This window comes from Haliotis rufescens, unplaced genomic scaffold (genome assembly GCF_023055435.1).
Source record: "Haliotis rufescens isolate VD_foot unplaced genomic scaffold, xgHalRufe1.0.p SCAF_11, whole genome shotgun sequence".
NCBI classification, from domain to species: domain Eukaryota; kingdom Metazoa; phylum Mollusca; class Gastropoda; order Lepetellida; family Haliotidae; genus Haliotis; species Haliotis rufescens.
In genome coordinates, this window is record NW_025963791.1 from 4,377,847 (window position 1) to 4,404,134 (window position 26,288).

The 26,288-nt window shown below is 37.9% G+C and overlaps 2 protein-coding genes across 4 annotated transcripts in view; one reads left to right on the forward strand and one right to left on the reverse strand.

The window, feature by feature from the left end:
- LOC124134320 (PDZ and LIM domain protein 3-like) overlaps nucleotides 1–16,288 on the reverse strand; it is a 30,587-nt gene extending 14,299 nt beyond the window's left edge. Inside the window, exon 1 of one of the 2 annotated variants that reach the window (XM_046499074.2) lies at nucleotides 16,038–16,288. In XM_046499074.2, coding sequence (XP_046355030.2) covers nucleotides 16,038–16,166 — 129 coding nt within the window. In that variant the 5' untranslated portion in view covers nucleotides 16,167–16,288. The remainder of the gene's footprint in view (nucleotides 1–16,037) is intronic. The other variant, XM_046499075.2, reaches the window with a different exon arrangement.
- The window catches only part of LOC124134321, a 49,066-nt gene extending 26,892 nt beyond the window's left edge, over nucleotides 1–22,174 (forward strand). Inside the window, exons 1-2 of one of the 2 annotated variants that reach the window (XR_006861080.2) lie at nucleotides 20,569–20,702; nucleotides 21,522–21,660. Coding sequence is in view for 1 of the 2 variants with exons in the window: in XM_046499077.2 (XP_046355033.1) it covers nucleotides 21,522–22,034 (513 nt within the window). In the remaining variant the exon portion in view is untranslated. Of the gene's footprint in view, nucleotides 1–20,568; nucleotides 20,703–21,521 lie in introns of those variants that run through there. The other variant, XM_046499077.2, reaches the window with a different exon arrangement.
- Nucleotides 22,175–26,288: the final 4,114 nt, after the last annotated feature.

The window sequence follows — 26,288 nt, forward strand, 5'->3', positions numbered from 1 at the left end:
AAAACAGTTTGTTTATCGTCAAAGCACATTGTATTATGTATATCAACATATCAGTCAATAACTACCCTAATTACATGTCCCATTTTCACGGAAACACTAAATATGACCATTAGAAATAGACTTTTAATGACCCAAGAGTGCTATGGAGGATGTTCCTCCCTTAAAGCCTGACATGAAGCCTGTTTGAAATTCTCAAAAGACAAAATGATAACATAATGTTAAACATGTTAAAAAGAATTCCATGCAATATTGAAATGCCCAGTGTGTATAGGAAAATGTGTATACAAGTAATACATGTAAATCCACCATACCTAATTGTTGTTTCTGAAAATAAATTTGAGCATCTAAATTACTTTCTGTCTTAAATACAAATACGAAACCTTTAACTATTTATACAAATTTGAAGATTGGAAGCTTTTCGTTTGTTTGGTTGATCCACAACATAAAAGAAGCACGGCTTTATGTTAATGGGTGAGGCAAGGGACACACAGAATGGATATATCTTAGAGTGAGTGAGTGTTTGATTTAATGCTTAATTCTGGAGGAAAACCTGAAATAATGCAGGTCTTAGACATTTTCCACTTTGATGAAATCCATGACTTGAGTTTATTGCTGACAAACCTAACCACATAATTATGATGATTATAGGATTAGAACCCAAGATCCAGCACATCTAAGAGAGGCAACTCTGCAGAGAAGATTGAGATACCCAAGATGTCTGGGTCACCCACATGCCCCATGTATCCTAGAAGGGCACATTGAGTTGGTGGCCATTAAACACAGTCCATATGTATACAAGCTGCTTCAGTGTATTTTTCATCACATCTCCTTATCCCTGAAGGTGAAACATGAATATATACCAACATGTCTCCCACAAATTACAATGTTGACACTTTCATATACTTTTTGTAATATTTGAATAATAATTCCACCTCCTACAAAGTAATTCATCATCACCAACAATCATCCCTTTGTTATCTTTCCACTAATAAATATTCGTAATTGTCATGACCTGCCAGTCACAAGACTGTTCCACTACATTGCTTGTCTGCAGACTCTACCATTCTCAGACACCCTTTGGTTGATGCATCTGGCGCCAGCTGCTATATGTTGACTCTGAAGTATTTCCATAGCTTAAGGCAGTATAATCCTAAATAAGTGTCTCCCTACCTACTTCTACCACCATATGTACCACATGTATATTGAAAAACAGATGGTTGACTACCGCGTCAAATGTAAGCACAAAAGTTTTATTAGATACGAAGGCATGTAGTCAGGAATATTGACGAGCATTGATGAGAAGAAACAAGACAGTTCCATATTTTTATCGGGCTAGACATTTTTTTTTTTCGGTTTATGGATTTTTGTGACAAAAAATAAGTGGGGGGGGGATATAAAAAAAATATGATTGGTCATGGCTTGCCAATTAATGGGACCCAGTTAAATGTGCAACTCATGTATCATATCTATGTTGGGAATTAAATTTACAGACCAATATTTTGTCTTCAGAGATTGGTGTAACTTGACTCAACTTGACTCAATAAACTGGATTGTTTATAGATAACAGAACATAAACTTCTAGAACTTGCAATAGTGAAACTCCACACATCAACACATTCACACAGAGGTATGAAAATGAACAGAACATGACAGTGCCATGACGTCATGTCCCGCCCAGCATGGCAGCTCGGCAGGTAGGAATGAGATCATGTTTCAGCTAAACCTCTGAGTGTCTATTTGGAACCAGTGCAATATGTACATTGCTATATATACACAGCCTTCAGCATGCGGTGCACTTTTCGGGCGCACCACTTGCATATAGTCCTGTCCCAGGTAATGAGTAATATAGGTCTCTCATTTCTCAGGTTCATTGCTATGTTTATCTTCCTTAGGAAAGGGAGTTAACAGACTGTAAAAGTCCAGTTTCCACCCTTGTTGAACAAGGCTGGAATTTCTTGGCTCGATTGCAGAGCCACCAGTGGCTATTACCAGTTATATCCTTTCTATGTCCCTGGTACTGACCAATCAGATTCAACCTCCCTTATCACTTGCATTTCCTTCACACAAAATGGCAGCGCCAAATCAAGATGATCAGATCGATAATCAAGATCTATATTGTAATAAAACATGTCTTACTTTGCATTAAATCACATGAGCACACTTGATAAGAAACACGAAAGCATTTTGGAAAATATCTGTTGACCCCAAGTTGACGTACACATGCTTAACAAGTCATGGAATCAACCAAAATCTGCACTGCAGTTGACAAACTGGATGTTGATTTCTACCGACTAGTCCTTATTTTAGCCCCTTTATGAGGAGTGCCCGACAGGGTAACAACAAGTACCATATTCTAACGCGTTTGGTGTGACATGGCCGGAATGGAACCACTGCCCTTCCACTCTCCAGGTGAATGCTCTACCACGGTGGTAGTTTAAAAGAAAATTTATGGATGTCAACTCCTATGATCTACACAACTAGGATATGACAAGCATCCACCGAATCAGCAAACCTGCCCCCCCCCCCAATCCTGTGCCACTGGGACAAGGATGGATCGCTGATGATCGTTTTTTTATCTGGATCTTCACAGAGAAATGTAACTAAAGCAGACATCCTTACTGCATGAAATTCCCCTGTACGATTAGGTCACCATCTGGGCACTTTCACTTTCTATAATACATGAATCATATCACGTACTTTCACTCATAATAGTGTCAGGTCTTTCAAGAGGTCTTTCATGATGTTTGTCCTTATTTAGGGCCAGTGATTGAATAAGCATGATCCTTGTCAAGTTTAGCTTGTCTAACAATTAATTACAAATTCAGCAGCACGTTTTCCTCTGTTGTCCTTGAACCTTCCAGTATGATTAAATTGTGAATGTGATTTTGATTAAATTGTGAATGTGATTTTAAGTATGGGCAACACAAACCACTGTGCACAGCTGATGCTATTTGTGGTTAATGTACCGACACAGTGTGGTGAATTCTCTGATTAAAATATAATTGTGTATAGCATTGTCCTACAAACTTCCTTCTTGACTTAACTTATACATGAAGATTATCCTGTGTTATGCTGTTTGAGAACATGTTGTTTAGGGAGAGAACACACCACAGCTCAAAATAGTTGCAACAATAATGAGCATATTAATAAATCAAATTGACGTAGTTTCATTTCCCGTTTGTGTTATGTGTGTTTGCCATACCTACACTCCCATCCGTGGGATTCATGCTCAGCCAACTACATAGCCTGGTCTGCTATGACCTCACACTGCATAACCTTTGACCCTGCCCCTGATCTAAGAGGAAGGATCACAAAGGCCCTTTCATATGGTCTATTTTCCTGGCGAGAGGTGTGTCGACATTCCTCTGGGCAACACAATACAGTTTGTGTACAATACATGTATTCACCAAAGCCTGACACCTTACTCAATATTCACTCATGACACAATATAGTGCAGATAGAACATGAAGCGACAACTGTAAACATTCGTCCCCATCATGAACACTGTGGGTGATTTGTCAATGAGGTGGAAAACTGTAACCTAATTATTTACTCAAATACAGTTTTTATTAGGTCATTGGGTCTAGTTAACTCTTCATAAAGATAGAACTATTTATTTCTTGCTTTGGAAACAACTAGAGAGGGCAGCCCAGGACCGAGGACTGGAAATTAGCCTACTCAGCCTACTTTAAAACTTAAAAACACACACATCACAGGCCTGCTGTCCCTACTGAAAAGCAGCTGGAAATGAAATAAATTAAACATAAAAATATATATTTTTTATTATGTCTCAAGCTAGTAACATAGACCCTCTTATATAAAATGTTATCATAAATCCCATGTCTGCATCACTATCAGTGATTCAAGAAGCCAGCCGCAGTTTTAACACCATGTCAGAACGAAAATGATTGACATAGCTATTTTTTTCCATGTCGACTGACCTTGTGTTGAAAAGCTGGAATAAATCTGTGAAACAAAATTTAAAAAGTGTGGCCTTATTCATATCATCTAAAACAATAAGGTCAATAAAAAATCTTCAAGAAACACAACTGCGCTGTGTAAACATGACACCTGTATCAATCAGCAAGCCCTGGGGGTGAGGGTGGGGGGTGGGGACCTGTTAGTTCTCCGCTTATCAGGGTTGAATCATTCCCCTCCAATTACCAGACAACCGGTCACCATAAACAGAAACTACAGATAATCTCTGTGTCTGGCGGCCACATGCTTCCACAGTCAAGGGCCTGCAGAATTCATGACATTCTTCAAATGTTTCTGCAGTAATGGCTCATAGTATTCTAACTTACATGTTATTTCACACTTCAGCTATTCTGTTCTTATATTCCGTAGCTATTATCCTGTGGCTATACTTTCATGCATCATTTGATGAGGCGGAGTGTGTACATATTGATTGTCGTGACTTGGCTCTGCAGTGTGGTTAGTGGGAGACTATCCTGATTTTGTGTGTAGCCACCATTCTATCTGGCTCTTACAGTAGCCAGTAAACTGTAAACATAAGTACCAGATCACCAGCTTGGTTGTCATAAATTGTTTACTGAAACTGGCCAAACTGGTATTAATCTTGATTGATATATGTACGACTAATGTTATGTGAGGCTAGACATTTTTAAAACTTAGTTTATGAATCTGCAGACTCACAGCAATTGAAATGTGATTTGTTTCACACAAAAGCATTTTTTTCCCGTTAAAACAAGCAGAAATTAGTAAAATGATAAAAATTCCAACTCAATTACTATCCCTCTCAACATAAATAAATTATTTAAAATACTATAATTAAAACCTATTGATTTCTATCTTAAAAAATCCAGCCCCAATTTGTTTTTTCCTACCTACTTGACATTTTGAGGAAATCAAAACAATAATCGAAATTAGACTGATTAGATTTTTTTCTTTTTCTTTCGACCAACCAGCCTGAACTTTTGGCACATAAATCCGTAAACCAATCCCAAATATAAAAATCAGGCCATAATGTCCCCGGTCAAAATTCCCACATGTCACTAATTACTTCAATAAAACAAGTCAATCTTAACCTCTGTATATTTTACAACAAGAACAGTTTAGATCTTTCTGGTAACAAATAAAACAGTTTTGACACGACCTTCAGCTGACAAGAGAAATCCATCATGGCTCGACACTGTTGCAGATTGTTTGTTTCATTGTCATATTACATCATGTCTAAGATGACAGAAAACATTGGAGTATATACAGCAACACACTTTTTTAAAGGCAATGTTCACAGTTTCCCCCATTACAGTTATTCACCCATGACGATCAGGGAAAGAATAGGTCTTCAGCAACCCATGCTTGCCATAAAAGGTGACTATGCTTGTGGTAAGAGGCGACTAACGGGATCGGGTAGTCAGGCTCGCTGACTTGGTTGATGCATGTCATCTTATCCCAATTGCGTGGATCGATGCTCATGATGTCAATCACTGGGTTGTCTGGTCCAGACTCGATTATTTACAGACCGCCATCATATAGCTGGAATATTGCTGAGTGTGGTGTAAACAACAAACATAACATAATGTTGCTTCACTCATCATCATCCTCAGCTCGTATCATAGAGTTCATGTTTACTTTTGTCATTGTGGAATGGAGATCCACTTCTACCAGGTCCAATGACACTATATTCCAAATCACTAAGCCTTACCACCCAGTCATTTAGTCACCTCTTACTATGACCAGCACAGGTTGCTGGAGACCTAGGACCCATTCACAAGTGAGTGAGTTTGGGTTTTATGCTGCTTTTAGCAATATTCCAGCAATATCATAACGGGGGACACCAGAAATGGGCTTCACACATTGTACCCATGTTGGGAATCGAACCCGGGTCTTCGGCGTCACAAGCAAACGCTTTAACCACAAGGCTACCCGACCACCCCCCATTCACAAAGGAATCTTAGCACTATGATGATTGCATGTCTATGTTAAAGTATGGGACTTACGAAGGTCTTAGCGCATTGATCACCTGTGGAATGGATGTGAGTATTATTTGTTGCCTCCATTGGTTCATACACTATGTCAGTGGTTTTAGAAGTTTCTTGTTGGTACGCATTTCACAAAGTGACTATTGCGCTACAAGTATCATAGGTCCACGCTAAAAGCATGGGACTCAGATCACCTTAGCGCTAAGATCACTTTGTGGAATGGATGTGCATATTATTTGTCACCTCCATCGGTTCATACACAATGTCAGTGGTTTTGGTCCAGACTCGATTATTTACAGACCGCCATCATATAGCTGGAATATTGCTGAGTGTGGTGTAAACAACAAACATAACATAATGTTGCTTCACTCATCATCATCCTCAGCTCGTATCATAGAGTTCATGTTTACTTTTGTCATTGTGGAACGGAGATCCACTTCTACCAGGTCCAATGACACTATATTCCAAATCACTAAGCCTTACCACCCAGTCATTTAGTCACCTCTTACTATGACCAGCACAGGTTGCTGGAGACCTAGGACCCATTCACAAGTGAGTGAGTTTGGGTTTTATGCTGCTTTTAGCAATATTCCAGCAATATCATAACGGGGGACACCAGAAATGGGCTTCACACATTGTACCCATGTTGGGAATCGAACCCGGGTCTTCGGCGTCACAAGCAAACGCTTTAACCACAAGGCTACCCGACCACCCCCCATTCACAAAGGAATCTTAGCACTATGATGATTGCATGTCTATGTTAAAGTATGGGACTTACGAAGGTCTTAGCGCATTGATCACCTGTGGAATGGATGTGAGTATTATTTGTTGCCTCCATTGGTTCATACACTATGTCAGTGGTTTTAGAAGTTTCTTGTTGGTACGCATTTCTATATGTCTATATGAAAAGTATGGGGACTTACGATCCTTTTCGCACTAAGATCACTATGTGGTAAGAGACCTGTTCTACCCAACAATCCTCATAGATCACCCCTGCTAAGGCAACATGAGATACATGGTATTACAATATAGGAGAGGTGATTAGGTGTAACTCGGAATTCAACATCACAATTATCTGGGGAATAAGCCCGTGTCCCGAGGTGTTTGACATACCATCAGGTAGGGAGAATTAGGAGATGATTCGTCACCGACAGGTTATGTTCACATCCGGAATCTCCTTAATCCCCCTTAGCCCCCTTAGTCACACATGGATTAACAGATTAAAGCCTGCGGTAAGTGGATAATCTATCCATCCACCTTGTAAATAATTGTTTGGTTGTTTGTACTCTATTTTAGGTTCGGTAATTTTACCAGAACACACTTCTTGACTACACAGTCTACTTGATAATCTTTAATCTGAGCAGCCATTTATAAACTTGGCAGAGCTTTCAAATAAACCAAATCTCTTTCCCTAATATGCAACTCAAAAGTTAAAGAACTCCTGACTTTTTTCATGAAAAAATGTTCTTGAACTTCTTTTGAATAGTATATATTAAACAAACAAAATATTTAAAACAATATGTTTTTAATTTTTAGTGGATGTTATCACATGAAATGAAAAAGATACATCCTTGCTGACTTGTATAAATCATACTGGAATATTTTTAATGAAGGTAAACCTATTTCTCAAACCTAAATTTGTCAACCAATAAAATTACTGCCATAACAGCTCTAGTTGTCTTTGTCTTTAATGACATATGCTACCAATTAAACACTTTTATGAAAACCACTTTGGACTGACCAGCATATATCAAAGTGATAGGACTATTGATAGGATGTTGTCCTCAAAGATAAAGATGTATGGTTGCATAAGGCCAATATTTGGACCTGAAATGTTTTTTGGGTTACCCACTAAGATATCATACTACATTTGTATATTTCAAAGTTTTGTACTAGTCATACCAGGCTCCCTGTAGAACAGAAGCAGCTGTCTAGGATGAGGATCAAGATGAGTGATACCTGTCTACTAGAGTGTCATCGTACCCGAACAATGTGAATTGTTGTTAAGCTATCAACCACTGGTTTGCCAGGCCCATAATTAATAATTTACAGGGTAATATAAGCACTATGTAAATAACATTCACTCATTATATCAATCAATAGTTGGTTTAGTATGTTCACAGTAACACTATAAAGTTGGGAGTGTGACTTAAGACGCTACACGCTATGGGTAGCAAATTTCCAAGTCCTCCAAACTGAATCACCAATCCAGCAGTTGTATGACTGTACTACCGAGGGGCTCCTTAATTCAACCGTCAGTAATCCACTCACCACTGTCACATAATATTTCCATTAAATGCAGTAGACCTGCTTCACATACCCAGTGACTCAGCTGAGTGGAGTTTAAGGGCGCCATAAACAGGCTGGGTAACAGTTTGTTATTGTGACTAGTGTCTAGCCTTGCTCCAAGGCTGTACTGAAAGGTAAGTCCATGGATGTGTAGTAATTCTGTCCTCATAACAGGCAAGTCTAGATAAGCGAACAGCACAAGGATGCCAGTCTTTTATAGGGCCAACTTGTTCTTATCATTTATATAATCTAGAAATTATGATTTAAACTAATAATTATTGCCTTAGAGACTTGTGCAAGTCTAGCTAATGACCACTTTGGGGAGAATGGGGGGCACTCGACCAGAACATTGTCTCATCCTTATACAGTAATTCTCCAGACAAGTAAGTGACTCACACCCCACTCACTCCGTTAACTATACTGGACACTTTCAACTGGACCTTGAGGTCACATTAATGTGTAATGTCAGGAATACTAACTTTGTGTATGTCACATGCAGTATGGATTTTAGTTTACAATATGAGTATCCATTTCAATGGCAATGAGTGAGTCAATTTGAGAATAAGTTACCGTATATAACACTTCAGTCTTATAATATCTGTCAGTCTCATTACAATCAGATCGTTTATTCAGTTATGATATCTCTGTGCTAAGGTCTGAGTAGGCTAACGCTTCGTCTCTGAAAATATATAGTATTGATAGAAACAAAAAACTCCATTTAAGTTAAAATTGACCCATAATGAGATGGGAGATTCAGAGCCTTGGCGAAATCTAGACTTGCTTCATTTAGTGCTTTTCCGTTACAGTGAGGCCTGGGCTAGTCTGTCTCCCAGACCCAAGAGAAAAAAGATTGAAAAAGAGTCCAACTCAAGTCTAGAATGATTTGGCAATTCTTGATTGCCTCAGCTCTAGAAATTAAGAATTGTTCTGGGCTCTACTTGGATTTTATTCTTTTTATTTTGTAGATATATATTTCTAAATAAGATAACTTTATTTCTGGGACTGAATGTCAGTCTAGGCCTGGGAAAATAATATGGTTCAGGGAGTGAGGCCGACTTAGGTCTAGGGACATGCACAGAGCCTGCTCACCCCTCCCTCTGTGGTCAGTATGGTCAGTGATCCATATCAGGTGCCAACACTGTTTAAATAACAAGTCAACAATTTTTCATTTCAAACAAACCAACAATCATGTCCATCTATATCTACAGCCACCCATGGCCTGTCCACAAATGAAAGTGGCCAATCATACCCAGCCACCATGTAAATACCAGGCAAATCCTCAACCCCATTCACAAGCTGTTCCTTTGTGGTGTTGCACATTAGAAATGCTATATGGGTATGAATGGACCTACCCAGCCAGGCGACTCAACACACTGTCACTTGACCTTAACTGTTGTCTTCACTCAAAGAATGTGCACTGGTAGTCTTGAGTTGACAGCCACAGATAGCTGGCCTCAGCAAGCCACTGCAGTTTCATCAGGATCGTATCTGGCGTTAACTTTAATGGCATTCCTCAAATCACTGACCCTTGACCCAGTCAGGTCAAATGTCAGATACACTCTGGATGGATGATAAGCGAAGCTTAAATTTTCATCCACACTTTTCAAAAATGTTAGGAGGGAGGATTTTATATTTTCATAGATTTATTTCGTTTAACAAAGTATGTAAGGCATGTGTGTATATTAACTGTTTAGAGATTTGATTCTAGTTAAGCATGATGTTTGGTTGGACTATGCAGTGTATTTCATCAAATAGACAAAGAAGGCAACACAAATACCAACTTTTCTTAGCTCTGAAGTTACTTGGTCGAAATACAGCTGTGTGAGGTGGGTGTGGTAGCAAGGTAGGTGTGGTAGCGAGGTGGGTGTGGTAGCGAGGTGGGCAGGGATGAAAATCCAATAATTGATTCACAATTATGATAATCAAAGATGGCTAATTAATTACCTTCATCATGAGTGTAGTTATTGTATGATTATCATCATCCACATACAATCAGGTAAAAAGAAGAAGGAAACATGAAAGAGTGAATGAGTAAGGTTTTACATGCTTGAAGATCCGGGTTACAATTGGTCTTCAGAAAACCCATGCTTGCCGTAAGAGGTGACTATGCTTGTTGTAAGAGGTGACCAACGGGATGGGGTGGTCAGGCTCGCTGACTTGGCTGATGCATGTCCACGTATCCCAATTGCGTAGATCGATGCTCATGATGTCAATAACTGGATTGTCTGGTCCAGACTTGATTATTTACAGACTGCCATCATAAAGCTGGAATATTGCTTAGTGTGGCATCAACCAACCAACAAACAAACAAACATGCATGAAACAATACTCCAGCAATATCACAGGGAGGCTCTCTAATTGTACCCATGAGGCAAATCAAGCCCAGGCCTTCAGCATGAAGATCAATTCTTTAACTACTCGACTACCAAACCTGCTCCTAAAAATTTCATTACGCTCTACAGCCCATCCTTTTGCTTTGTTACCCTTTCAGGCACATTACCTGAATTCTAAATGTTTACCTGTTGGCCTAATCGCCATCCTCACAGTGACAGAAGCAGAGAATACACCAGCATCATTCACATTGTAATCTTCCTCAGCATCTCTAATTTCATCATCAATGACATCATAATCAATGTCTTCATCCTCATAATCATTCCCGCAGCATCTTAGGCAACATTGCTTCCCAGAAACACAATAATATGCTTCCCAAATGTAACTCAGTTCTAAGATATAATAATCTCAGCCACTACTGTTGTATATACCGATATACCGGTACATATATGTTCATTTTTCTCATCAAATGTGTGTCTTTCAATAAAAATAAAAAATTAGTAATAAAAAGGGCATTACAAAATAATAATAAAAATTTCTATTTCCTGACTTTGTGTTTACGATCTTCCTTGTTTCCTTCAATAGAATCGTGACAGTAGTTTCTTAATAAATAAAAACTTCATAATTTTTATGACTTTTATTGCTTATCCAGATCAAGAAATCTTTTGTTACTGTGACGATAGTATTATCCTGCACTTCTTAGAGATTAAGCATTGATTTCTCCAAATTAAACTACACATACCACACAATCTTATGCCAAACACCCCCCACCCCACTACCCCCAAATATTCAGAGTCAAACTGTCCAAATGTTATTTGTTTAGGTGACCGTTTCGGCTTTAAATGTACCTGATACACCCCATATATCAGCTCTGGAGAACATCAGTTACACTGACATTTTTCGTAACCATGCCGACACCACAAGTCAACAATGGCACCTGACAGCCAGCCTGATACAGGTGAGATGTTACCAGTAAGGATAACATGACAGGACAATGCGAAGTGATCCCCGTTATGCCTCCATATGACCCCTGACCTGACCTCTGACCTGTACCAACCACCACATGCTGTCCAACAGTCTTGTTAATGGAGGCTGCTACCATGGTCCGAGAGGGATACACTGTCAGTATCCTGTCAACACTATAATCTTGTTTACCGTTCAAATACAACTAATTCGTGTTTCATTTGTTCCTGACACTGAGTGTGGTTCAAAATAGTAACTGTTTTGGCTGCTGTTTGAAATTAGTGGGGAAATTCTATTGTAATATGAGAAACAAAATCATTATTATTTAACACCAGACAGAATCATTTTGTTAACAATGGTTAAGTCTATGACTGGCATTCAGAATTTGGAAGAACTTGGAGACAAGAAACCCTTATTGACAACTTTGTATTGTTTGAGAAAAAACGTTCAGGGCTACTTCTTGTCCCTTCATCAGTTGATGAATGAGTAGATGCATGAAGGGTAAAAATGTAGCCCTGAAAACATTATTACAAACAATAAAAAGGTTATTTATAAACATTTCAAGTCTTCAAATCAATTTCATGTACTGGGTATTATGGAGTTTCTCATCTCTCAGAGGCAAGGGAGTTAACTGTCTGTAAGAGTCCAGTTTCCACCCTTTACCGAACTAGGCTGGAATTACTGGGCTCAATCGTAGCGCCACCAGTGGCTATTACAAGTCATGTCCCTTCCATGTCCATCCTACATTGTCCTATTGACCAATCTGATTCCACCTTTTATATCACTTGCATTTGCTTCAAACAAAATGGTGGCGGCCTGTCAAGGCATCAGATCATTAATCACAATCTATATTGTAATAAAACTAGTCTTACTTCACAAAGTACATCAAATCACATGATCACCTTGATAACAGATATGAAAAATTTGGAAAATATCTGTTGACGCCGAGTTGGCGGTATACATGCTCTACAAATCCTGCAAACGACCAAAATCTGCACGACAGTTGACAAACCAGATGTCGATTTCATTACGCCATTTTGATTGGACTGCACAAAGTACAGCTAAAATATAACTCCATAATTCCAGCCTAGTTTGGAAAGGGTGGAAACTGGACTTTTACAGTCAGTTAACTCCCTTGTCTCAGGAAGATGGGATTTTCTGATCAAAATGCCAAGCGCCAAAACAAATAAAATTGTCAGGGTTGATTTGAGGTTTAATTTTCAACAAAACTCATAAAATCAAAGTTTGGACAAAAATACTTACTAAAATATATATTTTCACCATTTTTAATATCTTATTTTTTTACTTTTTCAAAGGTGAGGGTCATCTGTAAAGGAGGTAAATAACTTGGATTTGGCCTAATGTTTATTAAGATCTATTCATTGAAATATTAATAAGTGGAAATGTAAAAAATAAAATCAGAAACACTATTTCACTCACGAGGTAATCTGAATAACAAACTAAAGAACAGGCAAAAATGTTTGGTTTGGACAAGAGAAAAATTGTGCCGGTAGCAAAGACTGACAAGTGTTAAAGGGGAAGTGTACACGCAAAAATCACTTTCTTTCTTTTTCTAAACAAAACGCAATTTTAGAATTAATTAGTATCTGTGTTTGAAAATATACACTCATTTTTTTCACAGTGAACGTAGGAATCTCACAATAGTGTGAAAATGATATGCCGTTGTGAGGCCTTCGTTTTTCGAGCTAAACAGGCCTGAGTTATCCCCCTTAGATTATGACGTAATTGGTGCCAATTCAACTGGGTCCCTGTCTATTCTCAACGCAAAAGATATCAAGTACCAGTTTGCGGTAAAACAACATGGCCTACGACACACTCCGGCGCAGTGGTGACTCAGCATAACACTATGCTGGCTGGCATCTGAGACGCTAGAATCACATACCTGGACCTACACCACGTGAAGCGGCTCTAACAAAGCATGATGACGTCATGATGTTTATCAATTGGCACCAATGACGTCATATTGCAAGGGGCATAAGCCATGGTGTTTTTGTTGTGGAAATAGAACACTTGGTAAATGTGAAAAATATAAATCGTTTTAATGCGAAAAATATGTTAATTAATTGTGATATTTTTATATTTTTGTCTATGACACTTCTATGTTAACACTTTTAATGTGGAAAAAGTACAAGAAAAATAGGTTCATTTCCGTGTGAACTTGCCCTTTAAGGAAATGTTTTTGGGGGTCATGGAAAAGGGTCCTGTATTAGAAAACAGTAGTGGTGACATGATTACAGTAAGTTCATGTTAAATTACATGAAGCAGTAAAGTGCTTTTATCCCATTTTGTTAAAGGAATCCACAACCCCTTAAAATACACTCTTACAGTGGATGGTTGGCTTAGCCATGTTAACCACATCTTGCTGTCTAATATTATACACATCAGTCAGATTTCTCAGCTTCAGCATCACAACTCGCTGCTGCTGAAACACAATCTTGAACCAGTGATACCGTTACAATAAGACACACCTGTAATCTACCAGACATAAGTACATACAATTACCTGTGTCCATCACTATAATTAGAGTACCTGTGTGATTCACTATGTGAGTACTTGTAGGATTAGGTAAATAGAGGTCACCAGCTGTGACAGTTCACACCTTAACTATATATGGATGTCATCGTATATTGTGATATTGATGTATCAGTAATGTTTAAAGTCAATGCTGTATCAGTACAAATTTATGAATATTGATACTAAATTAATAGACCCCTGAAGATCTGGGGTAGAATAGGTCTTCAGCAACCCATGCTTGCCGTAAAAGGCGACTATGCTTGTCGTAAGAGGCAACTAACGGGATCGGGTAGTCAGACTCGCTGACTTGGTTGAAGCAGGTCATTGTATCCCAATTGTGTGGATCGATGCTCATGGTATCAATCACTGGATTGTCTGGTCCAGACTTAATTATATACAGACTGTCGTCATATAGCTGGAATACTGCTGAGTGCGGCATTAAACAAACAAACAAAATTAATAATATACAGCCATAGAAGTGTTAACATTTATTATGATAGCCATAGTTCAGATGGACAATGAAAATTCAATCTTAAACATTTAATCAATCAGTGTTCATATTTAATATTAAGATGATAAATTGAAGGACTAGATAGGAAAATGTTATTTATACACATACAGAATAACTAATTTTATTATTATTAATATGTCATGATACTTTTGCGTCATTATATCGATACTATCCTTTCCAATCAATGACACCCCTAATCTCAACTATTCTCAGGTATTTCATAGGACAGCTACAGTTACAATTGTCCGGGTGTACTTTAAGTGTGGAAGAATTATGACTGGAGCTGTTGGGAAACTGAAATGCCAAATACAACAAAAATATGTTCCTACCCAGCTTTCTTTTAAAAAAGTGCTTAGAAACTAGCTTTTTGTGTGGCTTAACTCAAATGTTTACAATCATAAAAAGTAATTCATAACTCCTCCAAACAAAATATGTGTTTAAAATTCAATAAAAGATAAAACCCCAAAATAGAAAATTTATCACCAGGCATCCAATTTTCAGCATTTTTTAATGACCCCAGCAAGCATGACCTGGTTCAAACTGTTCCTGGCTGTTCCTGATAAAATGAGCCACTTTTATCTGGTGAAGTGTACAGCTTAATCAGTATCAATTATATATTATCGCTGTTACAAAAATAACTGAACAACGTTTTCTCATTGACTTCTCTCAGAATTCCTAGTGGAATTTCCTGTTCCTTCTATACACACCACTCCTCTGCATAGTTTCTGCTGCAGAAGATTGTTGTGGTATTTATTCCAATACTACAGCAACCTGTTGTTCAAAGGCAATCTATTCAGCAACCACCTGGTATATAAATGCATCTATTCCTAGCATAAACAATGTTGCTCATGTTTGAACAAACTATCCATGTGAAATGTCATCCTTACATAGTGTTAGGCTTGTAAACCGTTATCCCACCTATTATCATGCCATAACTACCCAATATGTGTCGGCAGCTCTTGATTGTGCAGCCCTATATCACATTACACAGTTGATGTCTATATCAATTCGTGAGTACTTCGCGTCGACAGTAGTATATTGCTGTCAATCAAGTACATATAGCAATCAGCTGGTCCGTCTGTTTAGTGGGTGATATGAAATATAAAAACATTATTAGCTTTGCCGTGAGGCAAGTTCGTGTTACAGGTATTTTGAGCACGCGCTTGGCTTACCCATATATAGCTAGCGATTCCTTACTACAGGCAGATAATTGGCCGAAGCGGGACCTCGCTCTCAACGAACTATCTAACGAACACCATCAAAGTTAGCAGCTGTACCGTAAGAGAAAAACACGGACGATTCATCATAACATTATTTAGTTCAAATAAGTCACACCTCCGATTTTTATCCTGAATAATGTTATACATACACGTATTAGTACCGTGTACTTTTTCACAGATAACTGTCATCCACCGGCAGACAAAATAGATGAGTCTCGGATGTGTCAATGTATATGTACTTACAACTTGCACTGAGAGAGGGGTGCTAAAGTCCGTCCCACCCTGCAAACGGAATCCCCAGGGGGTACCGGAATCTGGACGGCCCAGTTGGACCGTCATTGTCTCAGCTGGCTGAAATTCGATGTTACTCATGACGACGTCTGTGACAACGGTAGCGGGTCCGACGTAAGTACTCGAAGTCGATGGGCCACTTCGCAGCTTTATCCAACTCCTCGCCAGTGAGGGGACGGCTTCGGTAGAAACAAACTTTTGCACACGGGCCTCTAGGATGCGTCAGTAGGCCGCGGGAGAAGTGGGTGTGACCGACTGTGACAAGTTTGGGGCTGCGGAAATAGTTGAAACGGTTGTAATTAGGCCCGTGTTACTGACCTATTAGGTAGCCGATTTTACTTGGGGATTATTTGTATTTCGGGGGTGGCTAGGGTCACACGCTAAACTTGTAACGCCTGTGTAACGAAACCCGTGTAACGGCATCTCGTTTCAAATCAGTCTGCGTCATACATTCAGGTGTGGTTTAAAAGAAAGTCTCATATTTGATTGAAAGAAGTCATGTCAGGTTATTGTAAATCATGTTAATTGTATAACTTTGGAGCTTAACGTTTTTTTGCTAAATTAAACAACAATATACATTTCATTAACGTTTGCTGTAATTTTTAAACAAGAAATGTTTTGAGAGAAATTCGTAGCTATTAACATTAGCTATTAGCGATAGATTTGATCATTTAGTCCATTTCTTTTAATAAAGAAATTTAGATTTGCTTTCAAGTTTTCACTTCGGGGCATGTGTCATCAAAAGTGTAAAAAGTTTCTATTTTGTATTGACTCCCAATTTTTTAGGATTGTAGAAAACGTCGAACTAGCATAAGCGATGGCTTTGAAATCTCTGTACAGAAGATAAGTTTCCTTTTATGTTAGGAAGTCATATAATATCCACGTCTTTCGGTGTGGGATATAATTTATGCCTAAAACGTGCTACACCTAACGAACTATATTATCATCGGTCATATAAGAGTTGGCACTGATGGAAATATCTAAAAATATCGCAATAGGTATAGTATTGTAAAAGTGCGGTACGGCATACAGTGAAACCTCATTAATCCGGACCACACCACCGAGTGGCTTATCTTGTAAGAGAGATATTATATATATAGCTAAACATCACTCCGTATATATAGTGATGAGCTGTATATATAAACATTTGTCTGTCCACATGAACAACTTAGAACTGTGATATATGAGAGTTCGAATTAGATCATGGGACGATTTTCTTACAAAGGACTTGTCCGGATTAACAATGTTTACTGTGTATAAGTTTATGTTTGGACGTAAATTCTTCCGTTTGTACAAAGAGGCTTAGCCACTTAAACGGCGAATCAATGTCTAGATACCCCTGCCGATACATTAAAGCTACAACTGAAAACAATGTTTTTTTCATATATAACATAACTTGATTGAGACACTATAGGTTTACCTCAAAAGCTTCCCACGCAAACACAATGTCATTACTTTCACAAACAGGCGCATTAAATGATGGTATTATTATCAGCTTCCTTATCATGGCTCGATACAGAAGGAAGAGCCAAACTTTATAAACCCATAAAATAAGTTGTTAGTTGTAATTCGTTGTTAAATACAATGTTTGGTCATATATTCAATCAGGACTTTCCTTTTGTATATTCATGAGAACTTGTCAGTAAAAAAACTGTAATAAAAATAACGCCATGTTGTCCCTATGAATACACAAATCTGACGATAAAATAATAACTGTCTGTCTAAAATTACAACATATATCGATATGTGGTGGCATGCTATTTTAGATAATCGTTTTCAGGGTCTCTTTTGTAACAGGATTTAACATTCGAAAATTAATTTGAATTCATGATAAAATGAAACGTTTGAGCTACACACTGCATTAATTCTGGCAAACCACGGATACACACCAAATCCAGACACGCCAAATTGACAAAATCCGATGTACGTAGGGGTGAGTGGGTGTTAAAATCTGGTCTGAATTATTTCTTCCGTGGAGATTGTACGGACGCTTCATTCGTTTCGCATACCACGCGTGTTCTAGCTGTCTACGAGCGAGGTTTCAACAACATTGACTGTGTGGTATGATGAAACGCAGCAGAAATGACAGGCTATGAACAATCAAGTGAACTTTAATCCTTTTCTGCCCAATCAACATCCCGCGCATATATACATGATTTTAATCTTTAAGAAAGCATTTTACAGCATGTGTTCTTAATTTTTAAGTTAAATATGCATAAATATTAATAGATTCTACAAAAAGTAAAAAGAAAAAACTATACACTTGCTTTGTAGATTTTCAAAAGGCCTTTGATTCAGTTGACAGATCACTACTCCTAACAAAGATATTATCAAATAAAATCTCAGGAAACATATTTAAAATAATATCATCACTATACAGTGATATCTCTTATAAAGTGAAAACTGACAAGGGCGTTTCACAATCCTTTAAATCCAACATTGGGGTACGACAAGGGTGCATTTTGTCTCCCACATTATTTAATATATTCCTCAATGACCTTCCACATTATATCAAATCTGATAGCAATAATAAAACACTCAATGGTTTCAACATTTGTCATTTGTTGTTTGCCGATGATTTAGTTCTATTTGCCGATTCCCCCCAAAAGCTACAAGTGTTACTTGATGGACTAAAGGTATTTTGTGCCACAAATAACCTAAAGATTAATAGTGATAAAACAAATGTTGTAGTGTTTGGACAATCAATTAAAACAGAAGAAAAGAATACTTGGACCATAGGTGATACAAAAATACTAGTAACAGATAGTTATAACTATTTAGGAATACGCTTCGAAGCAAATGGTAAACTTTAAAACAGTGCTAAACCTCTCTTGAAAAAAGGCCTAGGGGCCTACCACAAGCTTCAGTCCACCATTTTTAACCAAGATATACCAATAGCTCTTGCTTGCAAACTATTTAAAACATTAATCGAGCCAGTAATTTTATATAATAGTGAAATCTGGGGTGTAGAATCAATCCTTCTGAACAACTTTGATTCATTTATCCCCGAAAAACTGCAGCTCAAATTTTGTAAATCCATATTAGGTGTCAACAAAACAACACATAACTGGGCAAGCCGAGCTGAACTAGGACTCTACCCCCTTATCTACACAGTATTAATCAAAATAGAAATTTTTTATCACCATGTCTGTTCTTCCAAAAACATAATACTTCAGAACGCTTTTACAGAAAGTACATATTTGGTGAAAAAACGATTAGGATGGGTATACCAGCTGAATCTATTCTTAGGAAAACACAATTTGAGTATTTCAGCTTTCCTATCACCAATATTCAAAGAGAAAATCAAATCTAAATTCAACTCCCTCTTCAAGGAATCTCTTCAAGATGTAAATACAACAAGAGGCACAGGAAACAAACTTAGGACATATAGGATAGTTAAAAATGAAATAAAATTAGAACCCTATCTCAGTCACTGTAAAGTAAAAAAATATCGAGTCCACTTTTCTAAACTAAGATTAAGTAACCATAAATTAAATATTGAACTTGGAAGACACACAAAGCCACCAACCCCACTACATCAGAGGCTATGTTCTACATGTTCAATCATTGATAACGAAAAACATTACTTACTTCACTGCATTAAACACACTCGAGAAAGAAATATACTCTTTGAAAAACTATCCAGACAAAATGTAAATGTAAATGTTCACAGTCATGAAGACAAATTATTTCAATACATCCTATCAAATAATGAAGCAGTCAATATCAACTGCATTTGTTTCCACATCTATAATTTCAAACAATAAATACCCTTTCATAATCAACCGTTGACATTTTATGTATAAAAATATATAATATTGATTATTTTGTTTCTGTATGTGTCTACAGGAATGTAAATTATGTATGTCTGTATATATGTATATATAAATCATAATGTCTTGTCTTTTAAAATTGCATCTGTCCCGTAATGGAACGTTTCTGCAATAAATATTATCTTATCTTATCTTATCTATGCACAAAAATCCGAGAAATAAAGCCTCATACCTCTGCACGCTTTGAATGTTATAACTCACGTAAGCAGCAGCTAAGATTATTTTTCGTTTTCCTGATTTGTCTGTGCCGAATTGCCAAGACGCATTAAAGTGACATAACCCCCCCCCCCCTAAAATAATGGCATGGTTTATTGATTGGAATAGAGTAATAATTGTGAAATGTGTTATTTGAAAAAGGAGATAATCATGTGTACAAATGTCTTTATTGCATGCTAATTAAAACCAACCACTTAACTATAAAATGGCTACTAAGAATAATACTTTGTCTATGCTTAGTTAAATCTACTTAGTTTTCAAAGATATGTTGAACACTTTACTTTATAAAAAACAGGGTGTAATTGTTTTGGTGTGCCATAAATATGAACAAATGTAGGCCTACTGCATACACATATTACACAGTTCCAGTTAAAAGAATTGGAATTGTCGACACTGTGCTGTTGCTGGCACGAAGTGTGTATTTGGTCCGGTTATGACAGTCCGGCTTGATGAAGTCGAGGACGAAATGTCGTCGGCAATGTTCCATCATAAACTGATGCATTGTGCCAACCTGTTCACTGATAATTCGTTTATCGGGAAAATGTGAATATCTTTCGTGTACCGGAAAGTATGTAACAAGTAAACTCTCGCGTAATTAATTCGTATCTAATGATCTGAATGTTTCAGAGGTTATTTGTTAAAATCCGGAAGAATATATTCGAGATAATATTTATGTTTTATTGGCTAGTTGTGTAAACTACTGATCGGTTTAACATTGTAATGTGTTAGTTATTGAACAGAGCTAATCAAAATTAATAATAAAGTTCTTATAAAACAGACAATAGAATTTGCAAAGACATTTTACAAGCGTTATGAAAAATAATCTTTTGACTTTGACATCAGTTGCAATATTATGACTTCCCATGGCACAGAGCTAGTTTCTTTTGATTGATCAGGTATACTGGAATTGATTTAGCATTTATATCTCACTGTTTAAATATTACATCAATTCGCAAGACCAGCAACCTTGTCCAATGAATTATTTTTTTTCGGTGAAAATCAATAAGAAGTGTAATGTGTTCATCCCAAATCCTGTGTGGATTCCTGGTAAGAATTTGATTTGTCCTCCGCAACCTATGCTGGACATAGTAAGAGGTGACTAAACAATTGGTTAGTCAGACTTGGTGACTTGGAACTTTGATGATGTGATTGTTGGTCGCAATATTGATGAAGGGAGTGTCGTGTCCAGACCTGATTATGTACAGGCCGTGGTCATATAGCTGGAATATTGCTAAGTGTGGCGTTAACACCCCACCCCACAGCCCCTCCAAATATAAACCAAAAAAAACAACCAAACAAATGGAAATCCTAAATTACTTGATGTCATAAGCTGCATCCATGACTGTAATATGTTTCAGTGCTTATTAATTTGTTAATTCTTTGACAGATCCATTTGCCTGTAACACCACTGATCTTGCCAAGAGGAATGTTGTCAACGTCATCATGTATATGTGGGAAAATACTCCTCCGCCTCCTGCAGCATAACTCAGCAGTTTCCACGGAAACAGTATACCGTACAACTCAAGTGATATCAAAAGTGTGTGATAAGTCTCTCACAATGAGAACAATACATTCATCCTCAGGTAATGCAAATAAAAATGATGATCAAGCTGTGATACAAACTAAAGCTGTTGATGCAACTGTCGGCACGGAATCCAAGTTGCTGGACATGTCGGAGCCCACCCTCAAGACTCAGGGCGTGATACCAGGGAAGGGTCCCCCCCCTGAACCTCCCATTGACTGCTGCATGAGTGGATGTGTAAATTGTGTGTGGATAGCGTATGCGGAATCTCTGAAGGACTATTACAGTGATGGCGGGAAGTCAGCTCGAGAAGCCTTGGAGCAGATTGAGAACCCTTCTCTTAAAATGTTTGTCAAACTAGAGATGGGATTATTATGATGCTATTTGATATTGCCAAAAGTTATGACCGTATTCGACGTAATAAAATTAGAAATAGGGGGCACTTATTAGAATATAATTTTGGTGAAAAAAACACCAGAGTTGAAAGATTGTAAATTTCGTGGTTTATGCCGACAGGCTGAAATTATACAAAAGAAAAGTCTGTGTGTATTATACACAACAAACATATTTTCCAGAATTTAATTGGCCGTAATTAAGGGTGCATATAACACATGAGTGTGTATTATACACAAATAAGTAAGTCTTGTGTACATTGATCAATCGGAAGGGGTGCCAATTGGGATTGTTCACCAGCCAATATATATGCAAATATTGCAGTGGGCGCTTATTAGAGCGGGTAGTTAGAATCAGTTTGGAAATGTAATGGGAGCTATGTATTATACCCATGCCTGCCAACTTTGGACCATGTTATTGTTCAGTATATTCATCTCAATGCTATTATGATATGTGACCTTGAGTCATTGGCTACTAGAGTTTTGTTTCAACTCTCTTGTCACTAACGCATCTTCCCGAGGCAAGGGTGTTAACTGTCTATAACAGTCCAGTTTCCACCTTTACCAAAGTAAGCTGGATTTCTGGAGTTCTATGCCTAATCCAATCAAAATTGTGTTACGAACCAAACATCCAGTTTGAAAATGTGGATTTCAATGTGCAGGTTTCAGTCAACTGCAGGATTTTCAAAGCATGTGAACTTTCAATTGGGCGTCGACAGATATTTTAAAAATCTTTTGATGTTTTTTAATCAAGGTGATTTGATGCTCTTCACGGTTAAGACCCATTTTATTACAATATAGATCTTGATTATCGATCAGATCGTCTTGACTGGTCACAGCCTTTTTGTTTGAAACAAATGCAGGTGATATGAGAGATGGAATCTGATTTGTCAATACGAGGGACATAGAAGGGACATAACTCGTAATAGCCACTGGTGGCACTGGTGGTTTCTATCAAGCCTAGAAATTCCAGCCTAGTTCGGCAAGGGTGGAAACTAGATTTAATACTCTGTTAAGTCCCTTGCATCAGGGAGATGCACTAACTAGGCACAGAATTTCTCTTGCTTATGAGTGTAATTTGATTGAATGGTTATTTTTGCTTCATGTAATTCAGCGTCCTTAAAATAAAGCTCTGGCGGTGAATGGGTCTATTATCATAATAGAATGGAGATATAATATCCTACATAATTGAAGATAATTTTGGAAAGGACAAATTTAGAAGTCCCTTTATCCCATTGGTTATGCAGTGAGTGAGTGAGTTGGGTTTAACACCGCTTTTAACAGTATTCCAGTTATATCACACTGTGGCAGCTTAATGTGGGAGGAAAGCCCAAAGTGATGCAGGTGTCAGACGTTTACCACTTTGGTGACACCCACAAGCACGGGTATGGTGCTGACAAACGTAGAAACATAATTAGGGCACTCCACACCTAGCAATGCTGAAAGGGAAGGTTTTAGAGATGACGGATATTAAAATTGTCACATATTTTGGATCTGACAAGGCTCACTGGACAGAGCCACACTATAATGTGCTCTGTTTAAGTGACCAACTTTATATGTACCTGGTATATGGTTCTTGCTGAAAACATTAACGTGAGATGTTGCCTTTCGAAATACTCTACACAGTAATTACTTTATAGAATTCTTTCAGGATTTATTTATTTTGTTATATGTTGGTAAATTTTTGAACAATTTGCATCTTTGTTGACACCTCTGTTAATAGAAAGACATCTTTGTTTTGTGTCTTTTGATAGCTCTGTATATGTGTTAATTTGTTATTGTTCACAAAAAATAACATTTTCATACAATAAATGTTGTTGACAAAGGTGTTTTGTGTAGCAGGCCATCTGTCTTCTTTAACAGCATCAGACTCTTCCTAGAGAAGAAGAACATCATGATCATATGATGTGACAATTGATCAAACGGACCCCTGAAGATCTGGGGTAGAATAGGTCTTCAGCAAACCATGCTTGCTGTAAAGGCGACTATGCTTGTTGTAAGAGGGATCGGGTGGTCAGGCTTGCTGACTTGGTTGATGCATGTCATCAATCCCAATTGCGTGGATTGATGCTCATGACGTCAATTACTGAATTGTCTGGTCCAGCCTTGATTATATACAGAATATAGCTGGAATATTGCCAAGTGCGGCGTTAAACAACAAACAAACAAAATCGATCAAACTATGTATTGATGCAGTCAACATTTTGTTTAAAGCAAGTGCAAGGAGAGGTGGAATCTGATTGGGCAGTAGAGGGACATAGAAGGGACAACTCGTAATAGTTATTGGTGGCGCTACCGTTGGGCCTTGGAATTCCAGCCTAGTTCGGCAAGGGTGGAAACTAGACTTTTACAGTCAGTTACCTCCCTTACCTCTTATCACTAAAACAGCACAGGGTATCTCTTGTTTGTGTGAGTGCTTTGATTGGACTTCTAGTTTCAGTGTGATGTCAGGAGGATCACAACATAGCTATGACCTCAGATATAGGGACAGGGTATAAGTCATTATAGAATGGAGAAACAATACCCTAGATTATCAAGGACACATACACCCAGGATTTTTAAAAAGGGAGGTGGACACTTAGTGAACGAAACATGGACACAGGCTGACACAATAGGTGTCTGAAAAAGGGGTTCTCAGACTTAGCATCCTTCATCTGGTTCTGTCAGCATCACTGGTCTCTGAACTCAGTGTGTCTAATAGCCTACCAGTACTAAACCTGGGAAGGTGGAGTTATATTGACCTAAGGTGGACTTTGATGTTGACTAAACCCAGAAACCATTTGCTTGTGGATAGTTAGGCTTCTTATCACGATACAACTTAATAGTAAACTTTTGCAGTGATATCGCGATTGTGGTTTGAAACGAACGACTTCTTTTCTTCAAATTATAGTTGCATATCAATCATGTTTCTTAACTTTGGGCCCCATGAAGATCCGGGGTTGAATAGGTCTTCCGCAACCCATGCTTGCAGTAAGAGGTGGCTATGCTTGCCATAAAAGGCGACTATGCTTGTGGTAAGAGGCGACTAATGGGATCGAGTTGTCAGGCTCGCTGACTTGGTTGATGAATATCATCGTATCCCAATTGCATAGATCGATGCTAATGATGTCAACCACTGGATTGTCTGGTCCAGACTTGATTATTTACAGACTGCCGTCATATAGCTGGAATAATGCCGAGTGAGGCATTATTATATACAACATACAAACAAACAAACCAAAAAACTTAACTTTGGGGGAAGCAGATCTAAGTAATACATGAAGCAATTCTGTACCAGCACGAAATCTGTGAATTCAAGGTTGAATAAATGTCACAAGATTGATAACAAAGTCTGTTTTGGATTTGGACCAATATTGGCTTGACTTGGATCAGGTTCAAATTGATGAACATTCCATTATGATACAGTAAACTCACCATGTCAGAAGAATGTCCCAGGTTCATTACAGCAATGCTTTCATGCAACTCCACTTTATGCCAGTGCTCTCTCTTCATGTACATGGGGCGGTCGGGTAGCCTAGTGGTTAAAGCGTTCGCTCGTCACGCTGAAGACCCGGGTTCGAGTCCCGACATGGGTACAATGTGTGAAGCCAATTTCTGGTGTCCCCTTTGTGATATTGCTGGAATATTGCTAAAAGCGGCGTAAAACCATACTCACTCACTCACTCACTCATGTACATGTAGTTCAGTAAACATGTATAGTATCAAGACTCAGAGAGACCATTTCAAAGACTTCCGTGACAGTGTACAATACATACTACAGTATGTATACAATGTATACTGTATATACATTTCTCTGCAAGAAAAGTTAACAACCTGCACTATGAAATAGAATTAGCATCTTTTCCCACTTAAATGATTGACCTAAACAACTGCACAAATTAAAATTTATTCAGTAACTGATGTAGAAAATTGATTAAAGATGAAAGTCTTTTCACCCGCTGGGCAAAGACTTCTGATCAACATTTTTGAAGATTGATAACCCATTCAAAAGCCTATATATTATTGCAATCTTTAATATACTGTAGTGCTGGGATGGCTAACCTCGGGTACCAGGTCTGGTGGATCCTGAGTAGGACCCTGGTACCCACAGGACTTCTCTGACCTATGATTAGTCACATGAGATATTGTATAAAGTAACAATGTAACATTTTGTGATAATATAAAAAAAGAGTTCATGGTTACATCACCCTGCACAGTTTCATAAAAAAATATGGTATCTAAGTATGATTTGAATATGAAG